This window comes from Pholis gunnellus (genome assembly GCF_910591455.1).
Source record: "Pholis gunnellus genome assembly, chromosome: 2".
Classification (NCBI taxonomy): Eukaryota; Metazoa; Chordata; class Actinopteri; order Perciformes; family Pholidae; genus Pholis; species Pholis gunnellus.
In genome coordinates, this window is record NC_136536.1 from 17,454,640 (window position 1) to 17,480,765 (window position 26,126).

Here is a 26,126-nt window from a genome sequence, read left to right on the forward strand (position 1 = left end):
TCTGATTTAGTGAAGGTCAACAACAATGCACAAATAATCTGTAACTTTAACCCCGTCTTTATAAGAATATTGTGCAGTTGACACATAAACCCTCTCCTTGGGACTTCTTTGGAGTATGTTTTGAAATATGTACATTGACAGTAATTTAGCAGGTATGAGACTTCCATTTTAAGCTATCAATCAAACATCTTGATCTTTTTTGAAGTAATAGCCTACGATGTTTTACGCATGTTCATTATAATCCTTCACAATGTGTGCGAGTTCAAGGCTAATCCGGATACCTATAAACTACATCATTAGGTTTCTCACATGCTTTCAGAAGAGAAATCAACACAAGGTACATTTTCTGTAAATAGTTTAATATTAAATAAAAAAAGACTCCCATATAAAAAAAGAAAGCTACAGTCCACAATTTAATCGTCTTTTTAAACATAAGTATTGAAAGCAAGGGGTAGAATGAGAAAAATACTTAATTACAATTCCCAGAAAAATTCACAATTCATTGTTTTCTCTCTTGTCTCTTTCTCTAACAATATAAAATCAAAATAAAACACATTAACTGTACATATGTACAAATCTCCAAGTGTAGAAATTGCATAATCTGCTTTCTTTTTCACTTTCTTTATTTCTTTTTTTTCTATTTTTTAAATACAGCAAGAGATGCCAGTACTCTTGGGGCAGGGCAGTGTGTGGAGGAGAGCTCAAACAGTGACATGAGGAGACAGAGGGAAGAAATGACTCCAAATCCACAGTAATACTCAAAAGATCTACGTAAGACGTCATCGTTCACTGTGTTTAACTTATCCAGCCGTGCGTTCAACCAATCAAATGACATACCGTTCTGTAATTTGTATGACCTCGGGATTCCTGCAAATATTCAATATCTTTTCCAGACATTTATCTCCCCGCTGAGGAGTGGACGTTTGGGTGAGGGGCGAGATCAATGGATACTAAACAGTCTCCATCACACCACAGCTTTGTGTAATTCTTCACAGTGACAAATGACAGCATGTGAAGTGCAAGTGGGTTTGCCGAAATGCGACAAATGATGCTCAAAGTTTTTCTGAAATGGTCCACATTTATTGTGGACCTTGCAAACGGATGTTGTCAGATTCACTCTGTGACATGTCGGGGTATCCTGACATTATTGGTGACCACGAGGGAGCATCTCACGGGACACATGGAATTATGTTAAAACGGTACTTTCTGTGTGGCTGATGTAAACGGATTCATGAAACCTGATAAGGTGAACATTATTTCCTTGGCTTGTCCCATATAAAAGATATTCTATACTTTGACAGAAAAGAAAACTCAAGTCTGTTCCTTCTTATATTCTCTTCCAGCACCTTCTGAAAACCCTTCAAAACATTTCCTTGAAATACAACCACCATGCGTCTCTGCAGAGAACCCTTTATCCTATAAACAGATCCTGTTCAATGAGAATGACTTCCACTAACGGTCGGCTAGTGAGGGGCTCAGCTGTAGCACTGTTGTCCAACACACACTCAGATGCATAAAAAGACACACACATCCACACACGTACACACACACTTTCAACAGAGAGCATCGTTCAAGTAGTTGGGCTTCATCCTGACTCAGTTATACACTGATGAGAAGAAAAACAGTACTCTTGTTTCTTGTGTGTTTTCTCATTGATATAATTCTAACAACAACCATATTTAACAGATCTCTGATCACAATGTCAAGCAACCATTATTTTGTGAACTAGACCTAAAAGAAGAACTAAGTGAAAGAGTATCCACACAATTTCTCTCTTTTTTTTTTTACACATTTTTATAAATTAAGTTTTCAGACTAGATCTCTCTCCTATGTGTTTTTCATAGTGGTTGCCATAACAATGGTTGACATGACAACGGCATATTATTAGTGCAGTTGAACTAAAAAAAAAAACAAAAAAAAACGACGGGTCTAAACATTGGTGAAGATGTTGGAGAGATGGAGGGGAAAAGTGAGACGCCTGGCCGCCTTTGATTGGTGGACAGCTGTGACTTACAGCTCCCTCCACCAATCACTGCCTCTGAGACCTGGCGCCTCGTCGCCTCCTGCCGCGGACTGACCTCTCGGGCTTCAGCAGTGCTGTCTGGAGCGGGACAGAGACAGAAATTACAGTCACATCAGCATTATCTCCTTTCAGTGTGACGGAATGACTTCACCACCGCAGTCAGAACTGCACCATCATTCCCAGTACGGGACACAAAGATTCCTCTTCACATCTAGCATTTGTTTTCTTCACAGGGTTGTAAGAGTACGGTGTACGAGACAGAATACTACTCCTCTGACTTCTGAGTCAACATGGACAAGAAGTCCTAAAAAAAATGTAAATACAATTGTATGACAACCCGGCAGCTCAATCTGCTGATGAAGATAATGTGGTAGTATTAAAAGCTCCTAAAAAAACCACTCACCTAAAAAGGATTGTTTTCTCAAATGCTGTTTTTTTGCTTGAACGTGGTTTAGTTTTTTTATCTATTGAAAAGATTTTATGACGTTCTTTTTTTTAAATGACATTTGTTTGTGCTGCGCTGGAATTTCTGTGGTGCAAGCAAAGCAAGCAAATGAAAACACTTTCTTTGTTACTTGTGTATTTGAATCATACAAAAGGGAGTTAAAGCAGCCATTTGATGATGTGGAAAATACTCTTGGTACTCTAAATGCTCACGTCAGCATGCTCACAATAACAATGCTAACATACTAACGCTTAGCAGGTATGTTTACCATGTTCATTATCTTTTGGCTGATGAAAAGCTCTGCAGGCATTTGGTCAAATACCAAAGTATTGAATAGATTAAAAAATGTTCTCCTGCTGATGGCGCTAAATGAAAAAATAAGGGATCACCAACATTATAACAATTCCTCCTGAAGGGGAACATGAATGTCTGTACCAAATTCCATGATAATCCATTCAATGGTTGAGAAGACAATTCATTCAAAACCACAAATGCGAACCTCATGGTCATACTAGAGGAAAAGTCATTGAGTCAGGCGATAACATGGATAAAAGAATCCAGACTGTTGGAAAGTACCAGTAACATTGTAGTGAACAACAACTGGAGAAGAAACAGAATGTACTTTAAAAGACAAGGAAAATACAATTCAAGAAAAAAAAGTGAGAGGTAATAGAGAACTAGTGCTTCTGATAATCAAACCAATACATCAGAGTCTTACCGTGGCCTTGGTTTCCTCTAGTGCTGTAGCATCCATGTCTCTGAAGTCTTCTAACACATTCTGTAGCCTGATAGGCAAAGTAAGAAACACATTAACGCACAATATACCCAAATACACCCGATACAGTCGTTATGCAACATCTTTGATTCATTACAGTTCAAGGTCTCAAGACCGACGCCACTCGGAATTTCACTGGAAATTGCTTAATACGGGCGATTCAATGTCTAGAGCATGTCTGAGGAATGAACTGTCAACAAGAACACTTACGTTTGTTTCCTTTTCCTTCCTCTTCTGGCTCCACCCACTGCTCCCGCTTGGTCCTTAGAGGTGAAAATCATAGCAAAAATGCAGTCATTCCTCTTCTATACAGTCTTTGGTCCATACCATGCTAAATTCTGGTGTCTCAGCAGGATAGTTATGCAGTCCCACTTTGTGATATAACATTTAGTTTTCTTAAGTTTAAAGGAAACAGGAGACCCAGGCACTCACCCTTCCCTGTTCGGTGCGCAGCAGCGTCCCAGCTGTCTCCTCATTGGGCCTCCCACTGCATCCATCCCTGGGACTGAGGTACCCCGCATGGGGAAGATGCCCCTGCCTGTCTACCCCCGCCTCCACATAGGGGCACACAGCCGCAGCAGGCCCTGTGCAGTCCGTCTTAGCCTCCTCAAAGTACATGGATGGCAGAGGAGGCTCTGGGTGGGTATGTCCCTCTACCATCACCGGTTTCCTTTGTAAAGGTGACGTAGGCCCATCGTCAGTGGGTTTGGGCGTCCCTTGGGCTGGGGAATGGGCTGCTGCTTCCAAGCTGAGTCGGGATAAGTCTGGGTTGCGGAGGGAACAGGCCCGACGTGGGCTGAGGGAGATTGGGGCACTTGCCTGGGGCAGAGTCTGAACAGGGGTGGACGGGGTATGGTGTTCCACGGGGAAAGAAACCGGTGGTAAGGCACAGAAGGGTGATGTGGGGTCAGACGGCCCCATATGGGCCCTGCCTTCCTGCTCTTTAGCGCTGACTTGAAGGAAGGAGGTATAAATCGTGTCCATGAAAGAGGTGTAAGGATCGATAACAGACCTGCCCTCAGATACCCGCTGTGGGGGTGGGCTGTGTTCTCGGGCCGGGCCTGAAACTGGAGCTGGAGCAGGACTGGGTACTACTTCGGGAGCCATCTGACTGGCTGGAATGTCTTCCTGTCGGGCAGGACTTTGTGTTTCCTGCAATGACATTGGCTTGTCTCCTTCTGAGGGTGGTGCAAGGTTTAGCTGGAGGAAAGAAAATAACAAAAGGTTCAGGAAATCAGTAACAGTCAAAGATCCCCAAAGAAATGTTAGGGAACAACCCATGCGTTTTGTCATAAATGGAAAAGAATCCAAAGGCAAATTATCCACAGTTGCTGTCATATATGCAAATACTGTAACAAGCCAGCGAGAAAAAATAGGGTTTTTTGGCACGACTGATCAAAGTCCTTCAACATTGTGTATCTGCAGATACAGAGTCTACTTATTTTTACCTTTATATAATTTTATATATGTATCTGATGTTTTTTTTAGCTACTTGATCCAAATACTTAAAAGTCCAGGTTCAAAACTGTTTAGTTTATAGCGTATAAACACAAATTAAATATAAGTTAACTGGGAGAATGGGACTCCTAGAACGGATGTGATGCGATCCGACAAAGAGAAGACGTCTCACTCTGTTGGGACACAGACCAGCTGAGAGAGCACTTTAACCCGTCAAAAGCCAAGTATGATACATGTGCATCATCTAGTTACTCACAGAATAAAATTGAGGTAGCAACAGCTGATAAAGCCTGCCACTGGTGACGTGAGTTATTTTAACCGGCAATAGCGACAGTCAGCGCCGGCTAAAAGCGAGAAGCTGTCCCCTGAATGGTTTATCCACTGAGCTAAAGGCCAGGTACCTACCTGTAGGTTGTTAAGCAAGTTGATAGCTCCATCAGGACCCTGCAGCAGAGGCATGCCCAAAGAAGAGGTCTGGACTGAAGGTAGGAGGATGGAACCTGCTCCAATCCCCAACAAGTTGTGTAGTCCTGTGATGCCAGAAAGATCTCCTGCAAAGATTTGTCATAGTGGCACTGATTTAATGGCTTATTGATACAGACTATCTGCAATGCTTCAAGTATTAATACTGACAACTGTTGGTATCATTTCATTTATTCCAAACATACAGAGTGTATTCTTTAGAAACAAGTGTTACAACCAACTCACCTAATACAGCAGAGTTAAGCAGAGTGGGCAGTAACTGTTGGAGGATGGGGTTGTCTTTAGCTTGCAGACAGAAGGGGATGAGGGTGTCAACACCACCATCAGTAGGTACCTTTGAGAATAGAGTACAGTAGAGGACCGAAGAGGAGTTTAGTTTCAGGAAAACAAATTACAAAAGAGTGAAACAAAGTTAAACTAACGCAGGGAGAAACAATGGAGCAGTGAAGGAAATGAGCTCAGAGGTTTTTCTCGGGAAACTATGGGGAGCTCAGAGGAATGAGAACTATAGGAGGTAGGGGAGCCTACCTGAGGTTGGGTATGTTGGGTTTGCTGTGCAGAAGCTAATTGGGTGTGGGGAGACGGGTGGAGCTCGGCAGAACTCAGGGCAGCAGAGAGCAAGGCAGGGCTGAGGGGCAGGAAGGCTGCGTGGGGATGAGCGGCAGGAAGGAGCAGAGACTGTAGGGCCTGGATGGTGCCCTCAGCTCCTGGGGGAATGGGGAGAAGGCCTTGGGCGACCTCCAAGAGCCCTGCGCCCGACAGGGCTGAAGGATCCAGGAGGCCAGAGGTCTTATCCAAGGTGAGGCCTTCCAATGTGGTGGTGATGTGTTGTGGCTCCAAGCTCACCTGGCTCAACTGACCCAGCCCAGACAGAGGTAACAAAGGCGCCTGATGTTGCCCGAGTAACAAGGAGGCCATGATCAGAGCCTGGAGGCTAGCTTTTTCTGTGAGCCCTAAATCAGCTTCCTGTCCTGGGGTAGGGGTTGAGGCTGAAGGTGGGAGTGTATTCAGCAGGCCCAAAAGGTTCAGAGGCAGCTCCCCTTGTGCGCCACTCAACAAAGGCAACAAGGGAAACAGAGGATTGTTGTTTAACTGCTTCTGTTGTTGATCCTGGTTCTGCTGCTGTGTCTCTTGTTGGTGTATCAGTAACTGCTGCTGCTGCTGCTCCGATTGCTGCTGCTCTGCAAGAGTCTGTTGTGCGGTGGCAGGATGTATCTGTGCATGTAGCCCTCCCAACCACAGCCCCCCTAGGGGCAATGAAGCGAGGACTGCTGGGTCCAGGAGGGACGGTAGACCTCCTGTGGATGACAGCAACTGAAGCAGCTGCTCTTGGTTCATGAAGGGGAAGGCCTCTGCCAGAGGTAAGGGCGAGGTTGAGTCACCCACAGCTGAAGGTGTATGAGGACTGTGATTATCCCCGAGACGAGAGGAGATAGCTGGCCTGGGGCTCGTGGCTACTGGAGGTTTGGTCACTATGGAGACCTTCGGGTCCACACATCTAGACTCATCCGGCCCTGTGGGAGAGACATGAATCATTTACATCTGTTCAGGCTGACTTATCAATCAGTAAACACATTATATTCAAGGGGTCCTGAGCTGGGCAGTTTGCGGTGTTTTACACAGGATTTAAACTCTGGTACGTAATACTTAGCTTTACATTTACAAGATAGCAAAAGCACATCAATAAACACATACACACACATCAATACCCAAAGACGGTGAACCAAGAGTTCAGATTTGTATCCCTTGCCCTCAACCATCCTAAGAGCTACGATCATCCATAAAGCCGGATTTTAAAAAAGGGAGAACTCATGACACAGTTCATATCAAACAGACTTGAATGAGCTAAAGTGGCGAGAGTATCTTGATGTCTATATGGGTGCATTTTCAGCATATTGCAAAGCTCTACAAGCCATGTTACATCCATATGTATTCAAATATTATGGTTGTATGTTCAAGACAAAAAAAAAAAAAGCACACTTCAGACTTAAAATATCTTCACCTGCAATTGGATTTCCTTGAGAAGACATCACAACATCAGTGGTATGGTCAGAGGAGCTGCCCTCCCCCTGGGGTGCGGTGGAAGATGCTGCGAGAAGGGCCAGGACATGGTTGCTAAGATCAAGAGGCTTCGGGGAGCTGGATATAGAAGCACAGCCTTGAGAATGACTCAGGTCCACTGATGAATTTATGCTGTTATTACCCATCTCTGTGCCCTGTGGTGACCTTTCCTGCGAAACAGAGTCAACTGTAGGAATGTGATTCTCAGTTGCTTGATGCTTGTCTGGAGTCTGGAACGTATGCTGAGATGGGCTGCAGCTGTTGTGTAAAGCTAAATTTGAGTTGTGCAGTGTTGAATGTGTCAGTAGAGGACTTGATTTCGTAGACTGAGGATGCGTTGGAGACTGCACCGATCTGAACTGAGAGGAAGTCGGGGGAGGAGAAAGCGGCTGAAGCGCCGACGGTAGAGGATTAGTGTTACTGGTTCGGCACGGTGACCGCGTCTGCGAGTGCCTGACGTTAGAATGAGAGGCGGGAGAAGAGGGCGACCGTCTGGGGCTCTGCTTATTAGTGTGTCCACCTCCTTCATGAGAAACAGACCCTGGCTGAGCTGAAGCAGAGCTGGATGCTGAGGCCTGCGCGTTCTGCACACTGAGCAGGCGCAACAGAGCAGACAGAGGCTGAGTTGGAGGATCCAAGCCAAGAGGTGTATGCGTCAGGCCTGTAGTGAAATCCAGAGCCTCAGTTTGTCTAGGAGGCCTGGAAAGGTGTGCCATCTGTCGAGAAACAGGGAGCCTTGGCGTCTGCCCGGGTAGAAGATGATGATGATGGTTTTCTAACATGACGGCATTCTGGTTCTGCACAGCTGAGGTAGAGGAGGAGTGCGAGGAGGTGGGGAAGGAAGAGGAAGAGGAGGACAGGTTGATAACGGTGTCTCCTGGTGGGGTCTTCTGCGGCCCATTAGCCAGCTGCTGGGTGTCTCTTAGAATGCTGAGCACTGTGGGAGATCGCCGTTGCCTCTTCCTGTGCGACGCATTGCGCTCCGTTGTGGGAGGTAGGTGGGGCAAGGAGGAAGCCAGGGACTGGGCCAGAGAGTGGGATGGGGGGAAAAGGACGGAGGCTGCTGCAAGGGAGGGATGGGGAGGCCTAGTAGAAGCTTTGGAGGAGGGAGGGTGGCTACTATGTAAAGTGCTGTTAGTTACCTTGGATGACTGTTGCTGCTGTCCGTCTTTCAGGACCTCCAGAGAAGCGGGCAAGCTCCCCAGGTTGCTGGCCACCTTTGAGCCCTGGCCTTGGGTTATCTGGTGAGCCAGCTGAGCCTTGGCAGCCGCAGAGAGCAGGCTACTCGCAGGGAAAGAAGTTGGGTTTGACAGCTTTCCCTGATGGCTGTGGTGTTGGTTCAGAAATGGCCCCAGAGGTAAACTAGAAGTCCCTGCGGAGTTCAACCCAAAACCTGGTGGAATCGGACTCATGGTACTCTTTGAGGGCTTTGAGGAGGGAGCATTAGGGTTGCTACTGCTTTGGTTGGTCAGTAAGGAAAGGTTAGTAGGGAGTAGGAGGTGGTGGTTATTAGTGCTGCTGTTGCCTGAGTTCTTAAACTGCTCCAAGATGTCTTCCAGCTTGTACTTGGGGAAGTGGGGGCTGGGGTTTGGGGAGCCACCGGGGAGAGGGGAGTGTGGAGAGGAAGAGGTGGATTTCCTCCTCTGAGGCAAGTTACTTCCCATCAGTCCTCCTCCCGCCGCGGTTGAGCCTCCTCCCTGATCAGAGAGAGGGGAAGGAGAAGCTGAAGGGTGCCGGGACCGCTGGTGAGGAGACACACAGTTCATGTTATGAACAGAGGGAGAGAGGGAGGGAGACGGAGAGAGGGGGGAGCCTCCCACAATGACACCATGAGGATGATGAGCGTGAGTCTGTGCTCCTCTTCCTCCTCCGCCCATGCTCATAGGGGAAGAGGGGGGAGGCGTAGAGAGGGGCCCTAGCCGAGGAGAACCCGGAGTCTCTGGGGTTTTGGGAGTTCTTTGACCTTGAGATGTGGGGGTGCGAGGTGATCTCTGGGCAGGGCTGTACGCTGGGAATGAGGACGTGGAGGAGGAGCTGGAGGAGGCAGGAATAGGAGGAGGATTTTGAAGCCGTCTAAAAGCATCTAGGGGTTGGTGAGAGTTTGTGCCTGTGTGAAGGACAAGGGAGGAACCATTGTAAGGGTAAATAAAGTGGTGGGAGGATTTGGGGCTGGCAGAAGGGTTTATATGGAGGTTGCTGTGGGGTCGAGCTGGGACCGGATGGAGTTTGGGATGGTAAATGCTACGGTCCTCTTCTTCCCGATCCACAAGTATTCGCTTTGGATTACGGCTGTCCACTCCGCTGCTCATCTCTGAAAGTGGACACACAGACGCATATGGGTTATGGTGAAGTCGCTTTCAAAGCTTCTATAAACTAGTCTATAAACTAAATACTGAGAATTTAAATTCTGATTGAAACCGCTTAAAATATTCAGTAACGATACGTTGATATTTTAACACTTATGTGCACTATGGTGGATGTGTGTTCACTGGAAGCACATTATGGACAAAACAACCAAATAATTAAAAGGCAGTTGACATGCATTTTGTCAAAATATAAATACAGATGAAGACGGATTGACAGGACCACAAAGATAGTACTATTCTGCTGAGCACCGTAAAACTATGGACCTGCTCAAATATACTGTTGGGTAGAAACTGCAGAAAGACAACAAATCTGAGCAAACAAAGTGTCCACGAAACACCCACTAATCATTTTTGCTGAATATCTTCTGTCTTCTTTTTATTCCGCGTGGCTGACAGCTGCTGCACTGACCAGCACTCTTTGTTTTTAATCCCACACCCACCTGCTCCCGCAGGATTTCCAACCATCACTGACTGCTCTGACAGATACCCCATCCCACTCCCACCTACTCCTGTAGGGATTCGGATCACACACACACACACACAACATACAAAATGTTTTCTATTGAAAATCAGTCTGGCCCTCTTTACAGAGAAATAAGACACATTTAGCTCTTTCAGTTCCTATTGCTTCAAGCTAAATCCATAAAAGTGTATTCAAACATGGATATGGAGCATGTCACCATTTTTCATTTAACTAATGTTGATTACCATGTCAGAGACACAAACCAGATGGTTAAGTGTACGACTTCCAAGGAGAGAGAGAGAGAGAGAGAAAGGAAATGGGAGACAAGACAGCGAGGGAGAAACTAAACGGAAACATCTGAATCTGTCCTTTGAAGGCATGTGGTTTACTGAAGGACAATGAATTTACATTAGTGGTGTAACGGACCACTGTTGATCCGTACGGACCCCCCCCTCACGGTTCGGCACGCATGTGAAACGCAGATTAAAAACAGTTTAACGTTAACCATCACAGTGTGAAATAAAGTTTTACTGACGATCATTATCCGCCGACATTCAGTAAAATATGCGATCAGGACATCGGCCTGTACGCTTTTTTAGTCGCCGATCTGATAATGTTACATTGTAAACAACCAATCCGTGTTTAAACTGACAGGAGAAGAGCGAAGGTTACGTTCAGTTACATCATGATGCGTTCAGGTTCTGTTCAGTGAAAATGAGTATTGTGCGAAAGTAAATTATAACGTAATTATGTGTTCGTATGTAATCTCGTAAAACTTGAATAAATCCAGTTGTTTGAAAGAGATGTTTTTACAACAACATAAATAGATATTAGAGATGAATTATGACCTGTTTAAAATACCTCTAGCAGCTTATAATGCATCATTAAAACTAATAATGAAGACAATTATTTCCTTATCACTTGAATTGTGTGTTTCTTAGAGGAAGAGGAAAACCCCAATATAGATGACTATAACAAAGTAAAAGGTCAAATTTAGAATGTTTTTATGGTTTACACTGACTTGATTTTCCCAATGATTTTGGGGATGGTGGCAAAAACACAATAGTCTGGAACCTTGTAAACCAGCTGCTACAACAATATGGATCAACAATGATCGGCAAAAGAAAACTCGATCAGGGATCTCTAAAAGTTATATTTGCTCCCTTTTTTCTCTTTTGTGCTAAACCGATCCGTGACCCTGATGCGATCGGAACCGTGAGTTCTATGATCCGCTGCACCACTAATTTGCATGCATGGTTAAGCCCAATAATAACAGTCTCTCATAAATGATATATTATCTCCAATTCATCCCATCACAATGTTGATACTGACAAAGCGCTCCCACACAGAGTGAATTTGTGTCGGGTCCTGCGGGACTTGTGAGATCATAGTCCCATAAGAGCCCTCTACATGAGGCGAGTACTACGCACCCAGCACACTCAACCTAATAGCAAAACGATGTAAATCAACCTAATACACCTGAACTAAAGAAACCTTAACAATAATGATGATGCTGATTAGCATCTGTTTAGGAAATCAGTAGAAATGTGTATAGAAAAGCTATTAATAGATGAGTTTACGTTTCAATAGTACACCGGTACAGGAGTCAAACTTTACCTGGATGATGAAGGTTGGCGAAGGGCAGCTGTGAGGCCTGCATACTCCGACACAGAGCAGCCATTGCTACCACTTTCCTGCGGTGGTTACACAGTTTGGTCATGTCCTGCTCTGCTTTGCCTAATGGCTGGCTGTGCTGCTCCACCTTCACTTCCACAGTGAAGCTGAAAACCTGCAGGACAGCAGATAAAAGAGGATTGGAGAGAATTCGGGGAGAACTCTTTGCATCATGAGAGAAATCTGAGCGAGATCTTTGCTAAACATCTCATCAAATGTATGACCGTTAAGGGCACCAGTGAGGCTATTTTACACTTATAATATGCACACAGGGATTGTTGCTTATTGCAGACAAAGTGCACTCACATGTTTTATGAAGAAAAGGTCAGCCATGATTCTACACAGTTGGACAAACCTAATTAAAAAAGTTAGTCATAGATATGTATTTCAACACGTGTGGGGATGTCACATGCCAGCATCTTCCAGTGCTGCCGATGAGTACAGACTCTTTGAATATCACTTCAGTGAGTTTGACTCAAGTTTACAGTTTTGTTTATGCAAACACAATGCCTGAAGCTTGTTTAAGACACATTTCCTACCTCAATATCACAACACATTGCGATAAACAAAGCAGCATGTATTGACATCAGTGTCTGAACAAACGACGCTAACCCACCACAGTGGTCAAGTGAGTTTGAAGAGGCTCAGAAGTCATCACCATGCTTTTTTTTATAAATATAAGTTCACATTCAAGTGTCACAGAGTTTACTACGTCAAAAAACTCAAAAGTCCAGATAATATCTGGATATACTGTGTACTGAATGTATTTCGTCTGTGTCCACCCTGACCACACACAAACACAACACTAACAAATCTAAAAATAACTGGCTTTACCTTATTGACGATGAGCGGACACTCAAGACCACATTTGCAGGTGCCGTCAGTCAACAGATAGGTCTTGACCTCGTCCAGAGAGCATAGAGCAATGCCACTGGGACTATAAACAGAAGACGGGGACAAACTGTAACAGAAAACTCAAAGCAAACTTAAAATATGTGAACAAAGATATGTTCAAAGAAAAACTAAGTTTTAAGTTACAAAGCTCAGCACACCCATTTTAGCCCAGGTAACAATTTAGAAATGTAAATAGAATCCTCTCTTAAATCTGGGAAATCTTAATTAACACAGATTATGTGATGCCACCCCAAAACTTTCAGCATACATTAAGTATTACAAGAAAAGAAAAATCTTTAAAATTGAACAAAGTTTAGTAAAAAGAACAGATTCTGCAGCCCACATCTGAAGCGGTGAAACATAAACCTGTATTATACACCGTAGGAGTTTATTTAAATGTGATCACAGTTTCCTGTCTCCAAGTCATCTAGTCGGACTTAACTGATCACAAATCTAGGCAATAGCCCACATATGTATAAGCTGTTTGTACATTATATTATCAAGCTCATTGGTGCTTGTACATCAACCACGCTTCTCTCCATTTGACTGGCTTGAATAGTACTGCAGAGAACCACGGGTCCTAAACAATTTCATATTTTCTACACTTACATTTTGAGCAAGGTCCAAGCCACTGTTTAATATAAAATGTGCTGCAAAACCAGCATTCCTGTTTCTCCAGATTAAATGATACACATACATAAACATTCATGCGTGTATGCATGTATACATTCATAAGCAGTCACGTTAAATCAATGTCTTCAAATATGAATAAACATCAGCAATAAATCTGCATATGCTTTCTGTTCAACTGGACCAACCTACCTGACATAGATCACCTGCCCGCCCTCCACTCTCCTCTGCCAGCCGATGGGGACGTGTATTGCAGTGGTGTGGACCCCATCCTTGTCCCCGCTGACAGTCTCACTGCCTCCCATCATTTTGTAGCTGCGGCCTGCCAGCACCTTGGGGAAAAGCAGCAAAAGTGTTGACACATCTTTTCTTTACATGCAAGTTCAACTTGTTTAAAGACCCCAGGGGTCAGGATTATTCAAAACAAAATGTATCACATTTCAATAATCACTTTACCAGAGCTTTAAAATAGTCAAGACAAAATTATTTGTATGGCCTAAAGGATCACAAGAATACTAATAATAATACTAGTTAGTATTAATACTTCATTTTTTGTACCTCACTCTGAGTCTCTAAATAAGTTAACACATGAATGCATGCATAAAATGGATGAACAAATGTCTTCAGGATATCAGTGTTATAACCTGCATGCTAAATGTGTGGGCCACGTTCATCTGACTACACAACACCAAATGTCAGCGTAAAACATCAAATACTACAGTGTGACCATGATGACGTCAGCCTAGGTTTACCAGAATATTGAAGGATGCTATACAATAAGGGCCGCTCATTAAATGTATTGCACTATGTCAGTCAATGTAAGTTACTGAGACTTTACTTCTCATCTGTCCTCAAAGAGGTCTGGCAAAGTGGCCAACACTTCTTTATTTTGTGTGCTCCTGACAATTCAAGCGAGTGTGGTCTCTAACATTTTTAACCCAAAATATGGTACAAACACATCACCACTGGGTGAGGCCACAGCAAAAGAAACACAGATTTTGGTTTGACGTCAGGGTAAAGTAACCAAAAATAGAACAACTCAAGCACATTAAGCGTACCTTGTCATCTTTGAAAAGCCAGGATCCGTTTTGGCTAGGGTATCCACTGTCCAATGTACATACTGGTGGGTTAGAAGCACACAGACTGCCAGTAAAACCTGACTTGATGCCCAAAACACCTGGACGGGCAGATCCTGAATTTAGAGGACGACTCTTGTAGATGAAATGGTTCAGTTCACATCAGAGTAGGGTCTAGGATGAAGATAAAGAGCCTGCAAAGAAAGGTGGAGGTTTGTTATGTAATGTGACAGGGACGAGCAAGGTAAATACCTCACGTGGTAAACTATTCCCTGCAAGTGATGAGATCAAAGTGTATTTTTAGAAGAAAAAGATCACATCGGATGCATTGCTCTCTCAAAAAGAATACAACTTCACAGCAAGCTGCGGCTACTTTGAAGTGGGAGGGTGTGTTTGGATAGGCCCGTGGTTTACTGATGTTTAGCTAACGTTACAAAATGAGGAGCTGCCCTTGCAACAAACAACATACAAGCTAACAAGCAAGCAACATGAAAATAACTTAAAATACAATCTTGGTGTAAATCCTAGTTGCGCTTAGTCGACAGATCTGCAGTATGCAGCCACGGTGCAACATCTCACCAACTACACGACTGATACAAGGCAGGCTAGCAGCTAGGCTAACAGCTAAGCTAGTAAGCTACCCTACTTTGTACTATGTTGTCGTGACAGCTGTCAGGCGCACAAAACACTCCGATGTAAAACTCTTGCTCGTTAGCTACGGTTATAAGAAACGAGCGAGACACAATACTGATTTGTAAAAAAAAAAGTCTTTGAATTTGGTCAGATTGCACTTACTTATTGACAGCCGTTAGCTCACGTTAATGTTAGCAGGACCTATCAACCTTTTCTCTGCGTCAACCTCTCTGTGTTGGCGAAGTTTTGGAGTCTTCGCTTTTCTGGCTCGCGGGAGAATCAAGAGTTAGCTGGTTAGCAAACGGACTAACCAGAGAATGTTTTGAAAACGGCCGATACTTTAATACATAACCGTAAAATATAAGAACACCATGATTCAACCCGCGTATTAACGCGATCAATCAGCGCTCAGCGTTTATGTAACGTCTGCCAGTCCGATTTAAAAACAAAGGGCAATAACGCTTCATTTTACTGCGCCTGGGGTTTGGGGGCTAACGCTACCAGCTAGGCTAGCAGAGCTAACTGACTGAATTTACTTGATTCTGTAGGGTCCCAACAAGACTGAAGGATGTCCCGCTCCCGGTGCACACTTATCCAGCCGCTGTTTTGGTCTCGGTTTTGCTAAACCGTCTAGCATTCAAATGTATTCCGACAACCATAGCGATCCATGTAATCCCAAATTCACAGTTTCCCACTGTTTCTCTTTTTTTTACAGATTCCGAGCAAAAAAAATAATGGAGTTTTCTGTTGCGCATGCGCATTCAGCGCTCAGGGAGTATTGTACCCAACATGCAACGGGACCTTTGTAGTGTTCCAGACAGATCAATGCAGAGCTCCTTGATAGAGGACAGAATAATAACAGGCCCGTGATACGCGCCTGCTGTTCACAATAATTGGTCATACGACATACTCAATTATATACCCACGTTTTTAAAGTGTTCTATTTATTAATGCATATCATATTCATCTCTGCTTCTAAGAGCGCTCCTTCATTCCCTGATTATCCCAAATAATTCCACCATGCATAGGCTAAATTCATTTTGCATTATATATAGAAAAGTCTGTCGAGGCATTAAAGCCATTGCCTTGTTTGTGTGTTTGTTGGTGTCTGGGCATACTATGATGTTGAGACTGAAGACTGAAATAGACAATTTAGCAAAGCAGGCAACTGCCTGGCCCCCAACAGTGAGGGAGCCCAGAGCCTTCAGGTTCACCACATGGCAATTAGTCTGCAGTCATTAGATTATTTACAAATGTGTTTGGTGGTGCTGTACAACTGTACAACTGAAGCACAATATAAACTGAAATAATAAGGGCCTTAAAGTCACATCTGAATCAATACTCTTGTAGACGGGGCCCTCAAGAGTATGAGTAAATAAGTAGCCTGTATCAATTCAGTTTATACTGATTTTACATGGTGCACATTCCTAAATATATGTGCACCTTATTAAGTCACCAACATGTAATTGCTAGTCACTAACTAATTCATACACACTGCACAGAAGGTGGGGACAAGGGGTGTTAAGGAGAGGCCCACAGCTTGTGTTTGACCTGAGACCCCTGGCTGGTTAATCTGGACCTGATTTTGGTGACCTGATAATGTTCCCTCTAGCACCACCACCAGGACAAACCTTCAATTTACAAGTGAATCATTAGTTGTAAACACACAACATTTGTGGGGCAATTTTATGCTCCTAACAAATATAAACATTTGTTTTTTAGATTTTTTTAAGACTGAATGACCCCCCTAAAACCTATAAAGACCACCGTCAGGGCCACTGGGACTTACAGGGGACTTAAAAAGTGATGTAGATGATCGAATAAAAAGTTCAACAAAAAGGTGACACACAGGTTTGTGCATTGTTCTTGGTCTCCGATCGATAAAAGTATAAGGAAAGTGAGCAGTATGGAGACAGAGGGAGAGAAAAGTATCTGATTTCCCTTCGTCATCGGCACTCACACTGAGGTCCCCAGCTGTTGCAAACAGTCAGCTTGACACATAAGTGCTCAGCCTAGCATGCACACAAACACACATACAAAATCAAACAAAAGTACACAAAAACAAGACATACGTGTCAGAGCCTGAAATCACCTTGGAAATCACCTAAAAAAAGCTATAAAGGGAATAAACAAAGGGCCCAGACTTTGTGAGAGTAGACACATAATTCTGAGGGCCACGAGTGAGGAGGCACATTGGTCGGCTGGTTTCAGACCCACTGGTTGTCTCGCGCTCCAGTCATCGGCAGCAGGTGAAGGACTCGTTCACAGAGAGATTTACCCACACTGGATATTGTCGTTTCTTCTCTGAGCTGCGTGAATCTTGACATACGGTATGTTCCAGTTTGAAGTTTGAGTTATTCCATTACAAAATGTGTTTTCATGACAAAAGCATGCAAGTCAGTTTAATCAATTTCATTTCAGCAAGGTAGTAACATAAAGCTTTGAAATAGTTGAATAGCTGCCATATTTAGAATGTTTTTGCCTATTCACAAAAACAGATTTTTATTGCCGTCATACTTTTGAGAATTTTGCTCTTCTTTCCCTGACTGGCAGAGGCACCCAAATTTAGCTGTGATGAGATTGAATTTCACAACCCTAAAATAGTTTGGGAAAAAGCGGACAAGGACAGTGTGTGTCTATGCAAAGTATAGCTTGATGTAACTTTTTTTGGTTAATACAGACACAAGAATACATCCTGTTTGTGTTACTCTATGTGCTAATCTAGTTTCCACATCACAAACACCACATGAAATGCTACTTTTTTTCAGTCATTATCCTCTTATAGAATAAAAAAGATGATAAAATACAGAGCCAAAATGTATTTAATATATTTTAACTGGGTGCCAAAATTCAATGCTATATACAATCTTATTTAATTCCGTTGAGTCTCAATGAACACTTAGAAATATGCACGTTTGACTAATGGTACTACTTTGAGGATTAATAGAAAAAAGTTCTTTAAAAAGTCTACTTCCCTCATCTCTCAAACCAGTTTTAAACAAACGTTAACAGAAGTTTTAACCACAAATTGCAACAGTCAGTAACAATTTTGTCATGTCTTGATGCCTTTTTTAATCGTACGATTATACACTATCTGTGTCTATTTATCCTCTTCTGTTGATGTGTGGACTAGTTTTTATTCTTTTTTTTTTATTTATTGTTTTGTTTTTATTGTATGTATGAAATCAACATGCACTCAACGTTTAACTTTGCCGCCTTCTTGGCCAGATCATCATTGTTAAATTGGTTTTATCTAATTACATAAAGGTTAATCCATTATCCCACTGATCTACATGACTTGTTGCAAAACTCCTCACAATCATGTGCTTCAGAAAAAAACTAACAAACTATATATGTATATTTATCTTTGTAGGTGGGCAGTAGTGACTTTATCCACCAAACAACATGGACCTGTGAGTATATTTCCTGTAATAACTTCAATTACCTCTACAATACAAATGTAATGCTTGCCCTACTTTTCCTTCCTGTACCTCTTCCCCATCAAGGCTCCATTCAAATTCTAGTGACCTAAATGTTACAACAGTCAAGAGTGGAAAGCACAAAAGCCTCCGAACCAACGTAGTCTTTCTACAGTTTATTCATATATAATAGTGATAAAGCAGCGACATGTTCATTTGAAAAAATGTGTCATAGGAGTCTCCTAGAATAAATAATCACGACTCAACTATTTTGAGGTGGAATGGTAATTTGATATCGACACAAAGTATGTCGGTTACATCAGGTCACTCCGTGAGGTTGTCCTGTGAAAACATTTTAAGCCCAACTTTAAAATGTCCTATTTAAGCTATACGTGTTTGAAAACAAAAGAGAGGGAAACTTTTCACAGGAAGGTAATGGTATGTAGCTATGTATGCTGTGTTAATGCTATGCTATGTAGATCTAACTCATGGCTTTGTGTTTCTTTTCTTTGTGTGTGTGTGTGTGTGTGTGTGTGTGTGTGTGTCAGGGAGGAAGACAAAAACTCTGTTGATATCCATGACAACCCTCCAGCTCCTGAAAACGTAGTGAGAGAGGAAGGAGACACTGTGAGTGACAGGACCACGTCAACCCCCCACTGTTAGGGTGCCATTCCTGGGCTGGTTTAAAATAGCCCCCAGCTGGGACAGGAACGCAGTGCAGCGTCAATTGGAAAAATAAGAGCCTTGACTTAAGTCTTTCTGTCTTCTACCACCCGAAGGCTGATCTGTGAGGGACGTATAGGGTTAGAAAACACTTTAAAGTAAAAGATGAAGCTGAACTGTGTACATGACTGTGTGTGCACATCTTCAGAATACTTCACTGCAGCTACAGTCAAATCCAATTGAAGGAAAAAAATGGTTTCTTTTTTAAAGTGCACAATTCAATGAGAGTTTATCATATCGACTCTGGACTGGTCATTTGTTTTGGTGGGTACATTATTTTTCAAACCAACAATTTTTATAGAGACAAAACTCTACATAATGGAAAATATGCAGTATGATTTCAAACAACGGGGACATCAAGAGAAGGTGTCCAAATATATTTCATACATATTTGACAATGAATTACTGTCCCTATCAATCAAATGATTTACCCCTGCAGGCTATATGCTTCCCTGGAAGCATCAAAACATTGCCCTCGTGTGGTGTTTTTAAAACAACCTTTTGTGTGTCCAGGTCTATTTCATATATGATGAGGAGGTGGAGGTGGAGGAGAAGGAACCAGAACCTCCTCCTCCTGTAGTCCGGATCAACGACAAACCCCACAAGTTCAAGGACCACTATTGCAAAAAACCCAAGTTCTGTGACGTCTGCGCTCGCATGATAGTCTGTATGTATTAGTAATTATGTCAAGAAAATACACACACAAAATGTCAACGTTACATTATGCTGTCTTATACATGTAATTCATTTTCTACATATAATGCTTAATATTGGCTTACGCTATTGCTGTCCCAATGTTTATTTTTCAGTGAACAACAAGTTTGCTCTGAGGTGTAGAAACTGCAAGACCAACATCCATCATGCATGTCAGTCCTATGTCGAGTTCCAGAAGTGCTTCGGCAAAATTGTGAGTGCTATTCCCTCTCTATGAAGAGCAATAAAACGTATACATATTCCCATGACCTTACCCCTGGTGAGACAGATATTCATCACTAAAATGTTTGGAAATAGTGAAACAAGATGCTCTGTTTGTTTCCTGCAGCCACCTGGCTTCAGAAGGGCCTACAGCTCCCCGCTGTACAGCAGCGACATACCAGATCCAAGTGAGTCCGCCGAATACCAATATGTGTCATGACTGGCTAGGTTTCTTAACCTTTCTATCTATTCATTTTTGTTTGTGAAAGAGTACAGCCTATTTGTGAAAGTGTGTAATCTAGTTAGCAGCACTTTCATTTAATAATCTGGCCGACTACTTTGTCCGTAACCAGACAACCCAAACCGGAACGACCCCGTCTTTGACACCCTGCGGGTCGGTGTCATTATGGCAAATAAAGAGCGCAAAAAGAATGAAAATGACAAGAAAAATGTGAGTGCAATAAATGTTTAATCCAACTGCAAAACCTAAAATCCTCAGAGAAAACTTCTACATGTCTTTCACTCATTCATTAAGTTTGCCTAACGCCAGTAGAGGAAATTATTGAAGTAGGAATCTAGACATAACAGTATTAAAGCAAAAATAATGTTTTGAATGGATATGAAATATATTTGTGTACAGTTGTGATAAACAGATTTTTCCCTCTAGATGATGATGATGATGGAGGAAGAAGAAGAGGAGAACAACCAACAGCCCAAAGAGAATGAGGAAGGAGGAGAAGGTAACACACTAAAAAGACTCATTCATGAAAATAAGAATTTGTGCATATTTCTAGATCCACAATAAAATGTATCTAAATCAAAATACTACAGGAAATTTGGAAAAAAACATTAAAAAGACAAAGAATGTGACATACCCCAAATAGTGAAGATACGTAAAATAACATATTTTTGAGTTACTGGGTCCATCAACTAAAGCAAAGGATTTGTTGGTGACTGTGATGTCCGATGTTCCTACAGGAAAGCCTGATGATAAGAAGGAGAAAGGAGGAGACAAAGCAGATGAAAAGGTAAGATTTTTGATTCTAATACTGTTGTACTTTTACTCCTGTAAGTTTTTTGAATGAAGGACTTTTACTTGTAACACAGTACTACTTTCACTCAAGTAAAAGTTCTAAATACTTCTTCCACCACTGACTAAAAGTACTGCCCTGGTCCACCAGCTGCATTACTGTATGTGTACATGTGTTCATTATAAACCTGTTGTCATGTGCAGTAGCATCAGTGCTGTTTTGTCAACAGAGCAAGGGTACATTCTCCCAGACCCACTACTACCTGGCTCTCTACCGCTTCAAGGCCATAGAGAAAGACGACCTCGACTTCCAGTATGTTTGACAGACGCATATAATGCCCAACATGCAGTTATTACAAACAGTATATAGCATGGCCTATTCAAACCTACCCTAATTTTCAGTACACTTTTTTAAAATTGTAATGCATTTGTTGACTAAAAAAAAAGCAGTGATAAATGAAATGTATTGTGTGTTTGTGTATTAGCCCTGGGGATCGGATCACAGTACTGGATGACTCCAATGAAGAGTGGTGGAGGGTGAGTTGAACTTCATCATCTCTTGATTCTTTTAGCTTTCACCTTTAAATCCGCTGTCTGCAGTAAACCAGTTAAAGTCGTGTGCTTTTTTTTGTTCTAATTTCTTGTGGCGGGTGAACTCAAAGTCTGTTCTCGCTCTATTTTTAGGGAAAGATGGGGGAGAAGTCGGGCTACTTCCCCACCAACTACCTCATAAAAGTGCGTGCATCGGAAAGAGTTTTCAAGGTGCTACGTTCCTTTGTAGGAAACAGAGAGATGGGGCAAATCACACTGAAGAAAGATCAGGTAACTGCACTAATGTGAGCAACTTTCTACGTGTGTTTTCATGGTCAATCTGTAAAGGACTTATCACTGTGTGTTTCAGATTGTTGTAAAGAAAGGAGATGAGAAAGGCGGCTACTTGAAGGTCAGCACTGGACGCAAGCTGGGCTACTTCCCTGCTGATATTCTGGAGGAGATCACTGTGACATAAAAAAAACAACACAACATGCACTGAAAGAGCCCGCAACACACCTTCAACATGAGCACAAAGTAGAGACGTCACTGTTCTGGAGATCCTACTGATCTTTCAGCAATTTTCTATATTTGATACCTAAAGAAGCATCAGAATGTTGTCTGCAATGGCAGAAATGTATTTTGCTGTGATTTATTTGTGACTTTAACACAAAGTAAAGCAGGAGAGATGATTGATGCGGACATTAATAAGTTGAAAGAGACAATCAGATGACGTATTGGCTTTGTCGTGACTAGCATGTTAATACAAATGCTTAGGTTACCTGCTGATTATAGCATCAAAGAGAATAGAGACAACCTGGAGAGCCTTGCACACGGTCATAAATCAATGCATTAGTGTATATGAAGGTAGACAATTAACATTGAAGATTGAAGAAATACATCAATATATTTCTAAATCAATTTCAACGTGTTTTAAGTGAGTGGACAGTGAGAGTTCCTGTTACATCTCACAGCATATTAGTTAAGTTTGGCCATAACAAAACCTCTGAGTGTCCTTCATTGAACTTTCGTTATTTTTTTTACCAGCTATAATTTAAAAAACATGAATTCAGCTATTTATTTACATTTAACTTCACTGTTAACTAACCTATTATACTGTTTATTTATATATTATGTTTTTGCATGGTATTCAGTTATCCTTTTTAAAAAGAGGTATTTTAATAATAATTATTATAGTTACATAAAATATCTATAACGGTCTTTGTTACCATTTGCAAAGCTCTCTCTGTCCTTTATAGTTAAGTAAATAGAGGCTTCAAAGCAATTTCAACATGTACATAGCTTTATATTACCAAATAAAGTAAACAGTGCAAAGGCAATTTCCTAGATTGGGCTTGATTTCACATGTGAGCCTGACAAATTGAAGAGAAGTTATATGAAAACAAATTGTGTATAAAACAGCAATGCTGCTCAAAATGGTCTCTAAAGTTTGCAATAATTGCTGCTGATGAAGTACCAATGTTTCACATATGAAATCTGAAGAGTATCTCCTAAACTCCCTATGCAACTTTCTTTCAAATGTTTCCAAAAAGGCACCATGGTATCTAAAACAAAAGAGGAGACAGAGAGAGACGCACAGGGGCAGTCACTACATGACTGCCACATGAGTTTAATGCATGTGGCAGTCATGTAGTTTCAGTATAGTTGCACTTTTTAATGTTGCTGAATAAGTTATCTTCTGAAGCTTAAGCTCACATCATATCCTGTGTTTGTCTTAAGATTGGCAGCTGTGATCTAGTTTTGAAATTGGAGTGCTGTTATCAACCACGTGACCCAGTAACAATTATCCTTATGGATTTAAAACGCATCAATATATATTTTCTACCACAATGTCTTTGACATCCGTTTCCTCCCTCAATGTAAAATATAATAAACACATTTTTGCCCTACTCATGGTCACTTTCTATATCTTAGCAAACTTAATTCAAGGTTTGAACAACGACGTGTCAAACAGAGCAGCACCTATAAGACAAAGAGTACCGCATCTTTACGACAACCAAATTTTAAGGAAATTTCGCCAGATTGTACTTGGTGAAAACCAGCTGCGGCACATCGGCAGGGAGAAGTCTGTAATCTGGAGCAACGGCATCTTCTCCTGTGCTCAAGAGCATCTCGGAGGAGACACTTGTCGGTGGGCAGGCCAGATATTTGACAGCCACTCGAGCCAGTGCAGGATGTTGTGCCATCTTTGCTGACCAGTATGAAGACAGCGGGTCAGAGGCCAGTGACTGTGGGCTGCTCTCTGCTAGGTAGGTCTCTAAACCAAGCGATGTCACCGTCTTCGACAAAGACGCTGCATTATTTGCCACAAGGCTCTGCATTGCACCCCAGAAAAGGCTTGTCGGCTTGCTGCTGGTGTCCTCCGATTCTTCCGCTGGAGCCGATGAAGAGCCAGCTTCACCTGCTGAAAGCATCCTGTCCTGCTCCAGCAACTCCTCCACCTCCACTGTCACGGCGGCCTTCAACCTCTCAAAGTCCAGCTGGCTGAGCAGCGCCATGGGCATGATCTTAAACCTCGGGTCCAGCAGCGTGGCTTTGAAATAAGTGTTGGTGGGCGTTTCAAAGACATGTTCAAAGTGTTCCTCGAGGTGACTCTGGAGTAGGCCAACCAGCTTGCGAGTCTCCAACAGATCACTCACATCCTTGTTGGCGATAAGTTCATTGAGTGCAGCTCTGAGGGCCTGGATGCATGGAATCACGGAGGAAATAGATGCGTCATCTTGGCACACTGTGCGCGTCGCTTCCTCAAACGGCTCCAGCACTTTGACGATGGCCTCCATCCGAGTCCACTGGTGCTCTGCGACGGACCCACCGAGGTCCATCTCTGCGGACATATCGATCAGCGCCTTCTTCTGCTTCAGCAGCCGCTGCAGCATGAACAACACTGTGTTCCACCTGGTGGGCACGTCGTGAGTTAAGGCGGCCTCGGCAAGTCCGAGTCGCTCCCGTATCTCGTGCAGCTTGGCTACGGATTTGGTCGACATATGTAGAGTGTTGGTGATTCGTCGGGCAGTGTTGATTGCGGTAACCACACCGTGGCACTCTTCGATAGCCCCCGTCACAATCAAGTGTATGGAGTGAGCCATGCATCGAATGTGCTCAAAGCCACTGTCTGACACGGCTTTCACCATGTTGCTAGTGTTGTTGGTGACTATAAACCCAACAGTGAATCTGTGCGGAACCACGGCTTGCCACTCTTCGACGAGGCCCAGCAGGTGTTGCAAGATTTCTGCCGGAGTGTACTCTGTGTCGATGACCTTCATACCGAGCAACGCACTGACACGCGTGTGTGTCACAGCCCCGCGCGCTGATATCTTCTGTACAAACCAATGTCCTGTGAGAGACAGGTAGGAGTTGGTGGAGAACTTTCTCGTCCAAATGTCGGCCGTGCAGTGCACAACATTGCCTTCAATGTCCACAAGGCTCTCGGTCACTTTTGATGTCACTCTTTGGTGAAGCTGCGGAACAACTTCGTTGCTGAAGTGAATGCCTGCTGGCAGCGTGTAATGAGGCGCCACCACTTTCATGAGTTTACAGAACCCTTTGTTCTCCACAAATGAATACGGCAAAAGATCCATGCTGATCATTTCACCCACACTGTCAGTGATGGTCTGGGTCACTGTGTGACCCGGTCGGTCAGCTTCATAAGCAGGAGTCGTTGGGGTTGGCTGAGATCTCCTGCTGCTCTGAGTGCCTCGGATGCCTGCCACATTGCGGTGTTTGTAGTATATATGGTTGTGCATATTACTGGTGGTTAGATGTCCTACATTCTTGCCTCTGCCCACAACTCTCTTGCATATGTTGCACAACACCTTCGTCACGTCATCATCACAGATGGTGAAATATTTCCAGATTGCACTCTTCTTCCTCCTTTGCTGTTTTGTTGTCGATGTGTCACAAACTTCGTCTTGTTGATCACAAGCAGCAGCAGCAGCAGCAGCATCGCCACAGTCTTTTATGTCTTCAACCTTAACAATATCATGAGCATCCATGACTAACTTATGAATGATCAGCAGTTTACAGGATAACACGATTTTACACGTGGGACCTTCATCTGGTCCACTTGACGTATTGTCTTCGGCACTTACCAAAATAAACCTCCACGAGTTTATTTTGTTTTCATGCAGCAATGTAAACGCTCCTCCTCTTTCACCAGCTGGTACACAGGACGATGTACACAATAGATCCACAGTCGAGAGAAAGCAACTCTCTGGTAACCTGAGATACGACAGCAGCGTGTCTTTCGCTGCTTCTTCTTCTTTCAAATTCCTGCAGATTTCACGTCGCTGGTGTTTTGCTGCCCCTCACAGGCGACTTGGCAAAAGTCAGCTCCCTTTCACAGATCATGAAGTCGTGCATGTAGCTCGGTGTTTTACATCTCGGTTGAAATTCCTCAAATCAACATTTTGATGTTGACATTCAGCAAAAAAAGTTTTTTCTGTTGGACAGAAATATAACTTTCTGCTGCCATAAAAATCTATTTTACTGCTTTATTATAAGGGGATA

General features: G+C 42.9%; 3 protein-coding genes across 5 annotated transcripts; 1 reads left to right on the top strand and 2 right to left on the bottom strand.

Moving 5' to 3' along the window:
* Nucleotides 1–348: 348 nt before the first annotated feature.
* mbd6 (methyl-CpG binding domain protein 6) lies at nt 349–15,685 on the bottom strand. Of its 3 annotated transcripts, none has more exons than XM_079173958.1 (13): nt 15,518–15,685; nt 14,331–14,542; nt 13,465–13,604; nt 12,583–12,685; nt 11,692–11,863; nt 7,187–9,556; nt 5,713–6,698; nt 5,410–5,518; nt 5,107–5,252; nt 3,676–4,443; nt 3,454–3,506; nt 3,187–3,253; nt 349–2,101 (listed from the first exon to the last, which is right to left on the bottom strand). In XM_079173958.1, exons 3-13 carry the CDS (start codon nt 13,578–13,580, stop codon nt 2,030–2,032), a joined length of 4,962 nt encoding a protein of 1,653 aa, XP_079030084.1. In that variant the 5' UTR covers nt 13,581–13,604; nt 14,331–14,542; nt 15,518–15,685; the 3' UTR covers nt 349–2,029. The 3 variants fall into 3 exon arrangements, with proteins under 3 accessions (XP_079030084.1, XP_079030085.1, XP_079030086.1); XM_079173959.1 differs by lacking the exon at nt 15,518–15,685 and adding an exon at nt 15,144–15,269; XM_079173960.1 differs by lacking the exons at nt 11,692–11,863; nt 12,583–12,685; nt 13,465–13,604; nt 14,331–14,542; nt 15,518–15,685 and adding an exon at nt 9,954–10,035.
* A 1,457-nt stretch (nt 15,686–17,142) lies between these two features.
* Nucleotides 17,143–23,509, top strand: stac3 (SH3 and cysteine rich domain 3). The gene is made up of 13 exons (XM_079180054.1): nt 17,143–17,311; nt 18,355–18,394; nt 18,949–19,027; nt 19,637–19,790; nt 19,933–20,030; nt 20,166–20,226; nt 20,392–20,489; nt 20,706–20,778; nt 21,017–21,066; nt 21,299–21,381; nt 21,554–21,605; nt 21,753–21,890; nt 21,970–23,509. Exons 2-13 carry the CDS (start codon nt 18,387–18,389, stop codon nt 22,075–22,077), a joined length of 1,002 nt encoding a protein of 333 aa, XP_079036180.1. The 5' UTR covers nt 17,143–17,311; nt 18,355–18,386; the 3' UTR covers nt 22,078–23,509.
* A 114-nt stretch (nt 23,510–23,623) lies between these two features.
* Nucleotides 23,624–25,612, bottom strand: LOC306708753 (zinc finger BED domain-containing protein 4-like; the record flags this gene model as incomplete). The annotated part of the gene is made up of 1 exon (XM_079176677.1): nt 23,624–25,612. The coding sequence occupies one exon, from the start codon at nt 25,610–25,612 to the stop codon at nt 23,624–23,626; it is 1,989 nt and encodes a 662-aa protein (XP_079032803.1).
* Nucleotides 25,613–26,126: the final 514 nt, after the last annotated feature.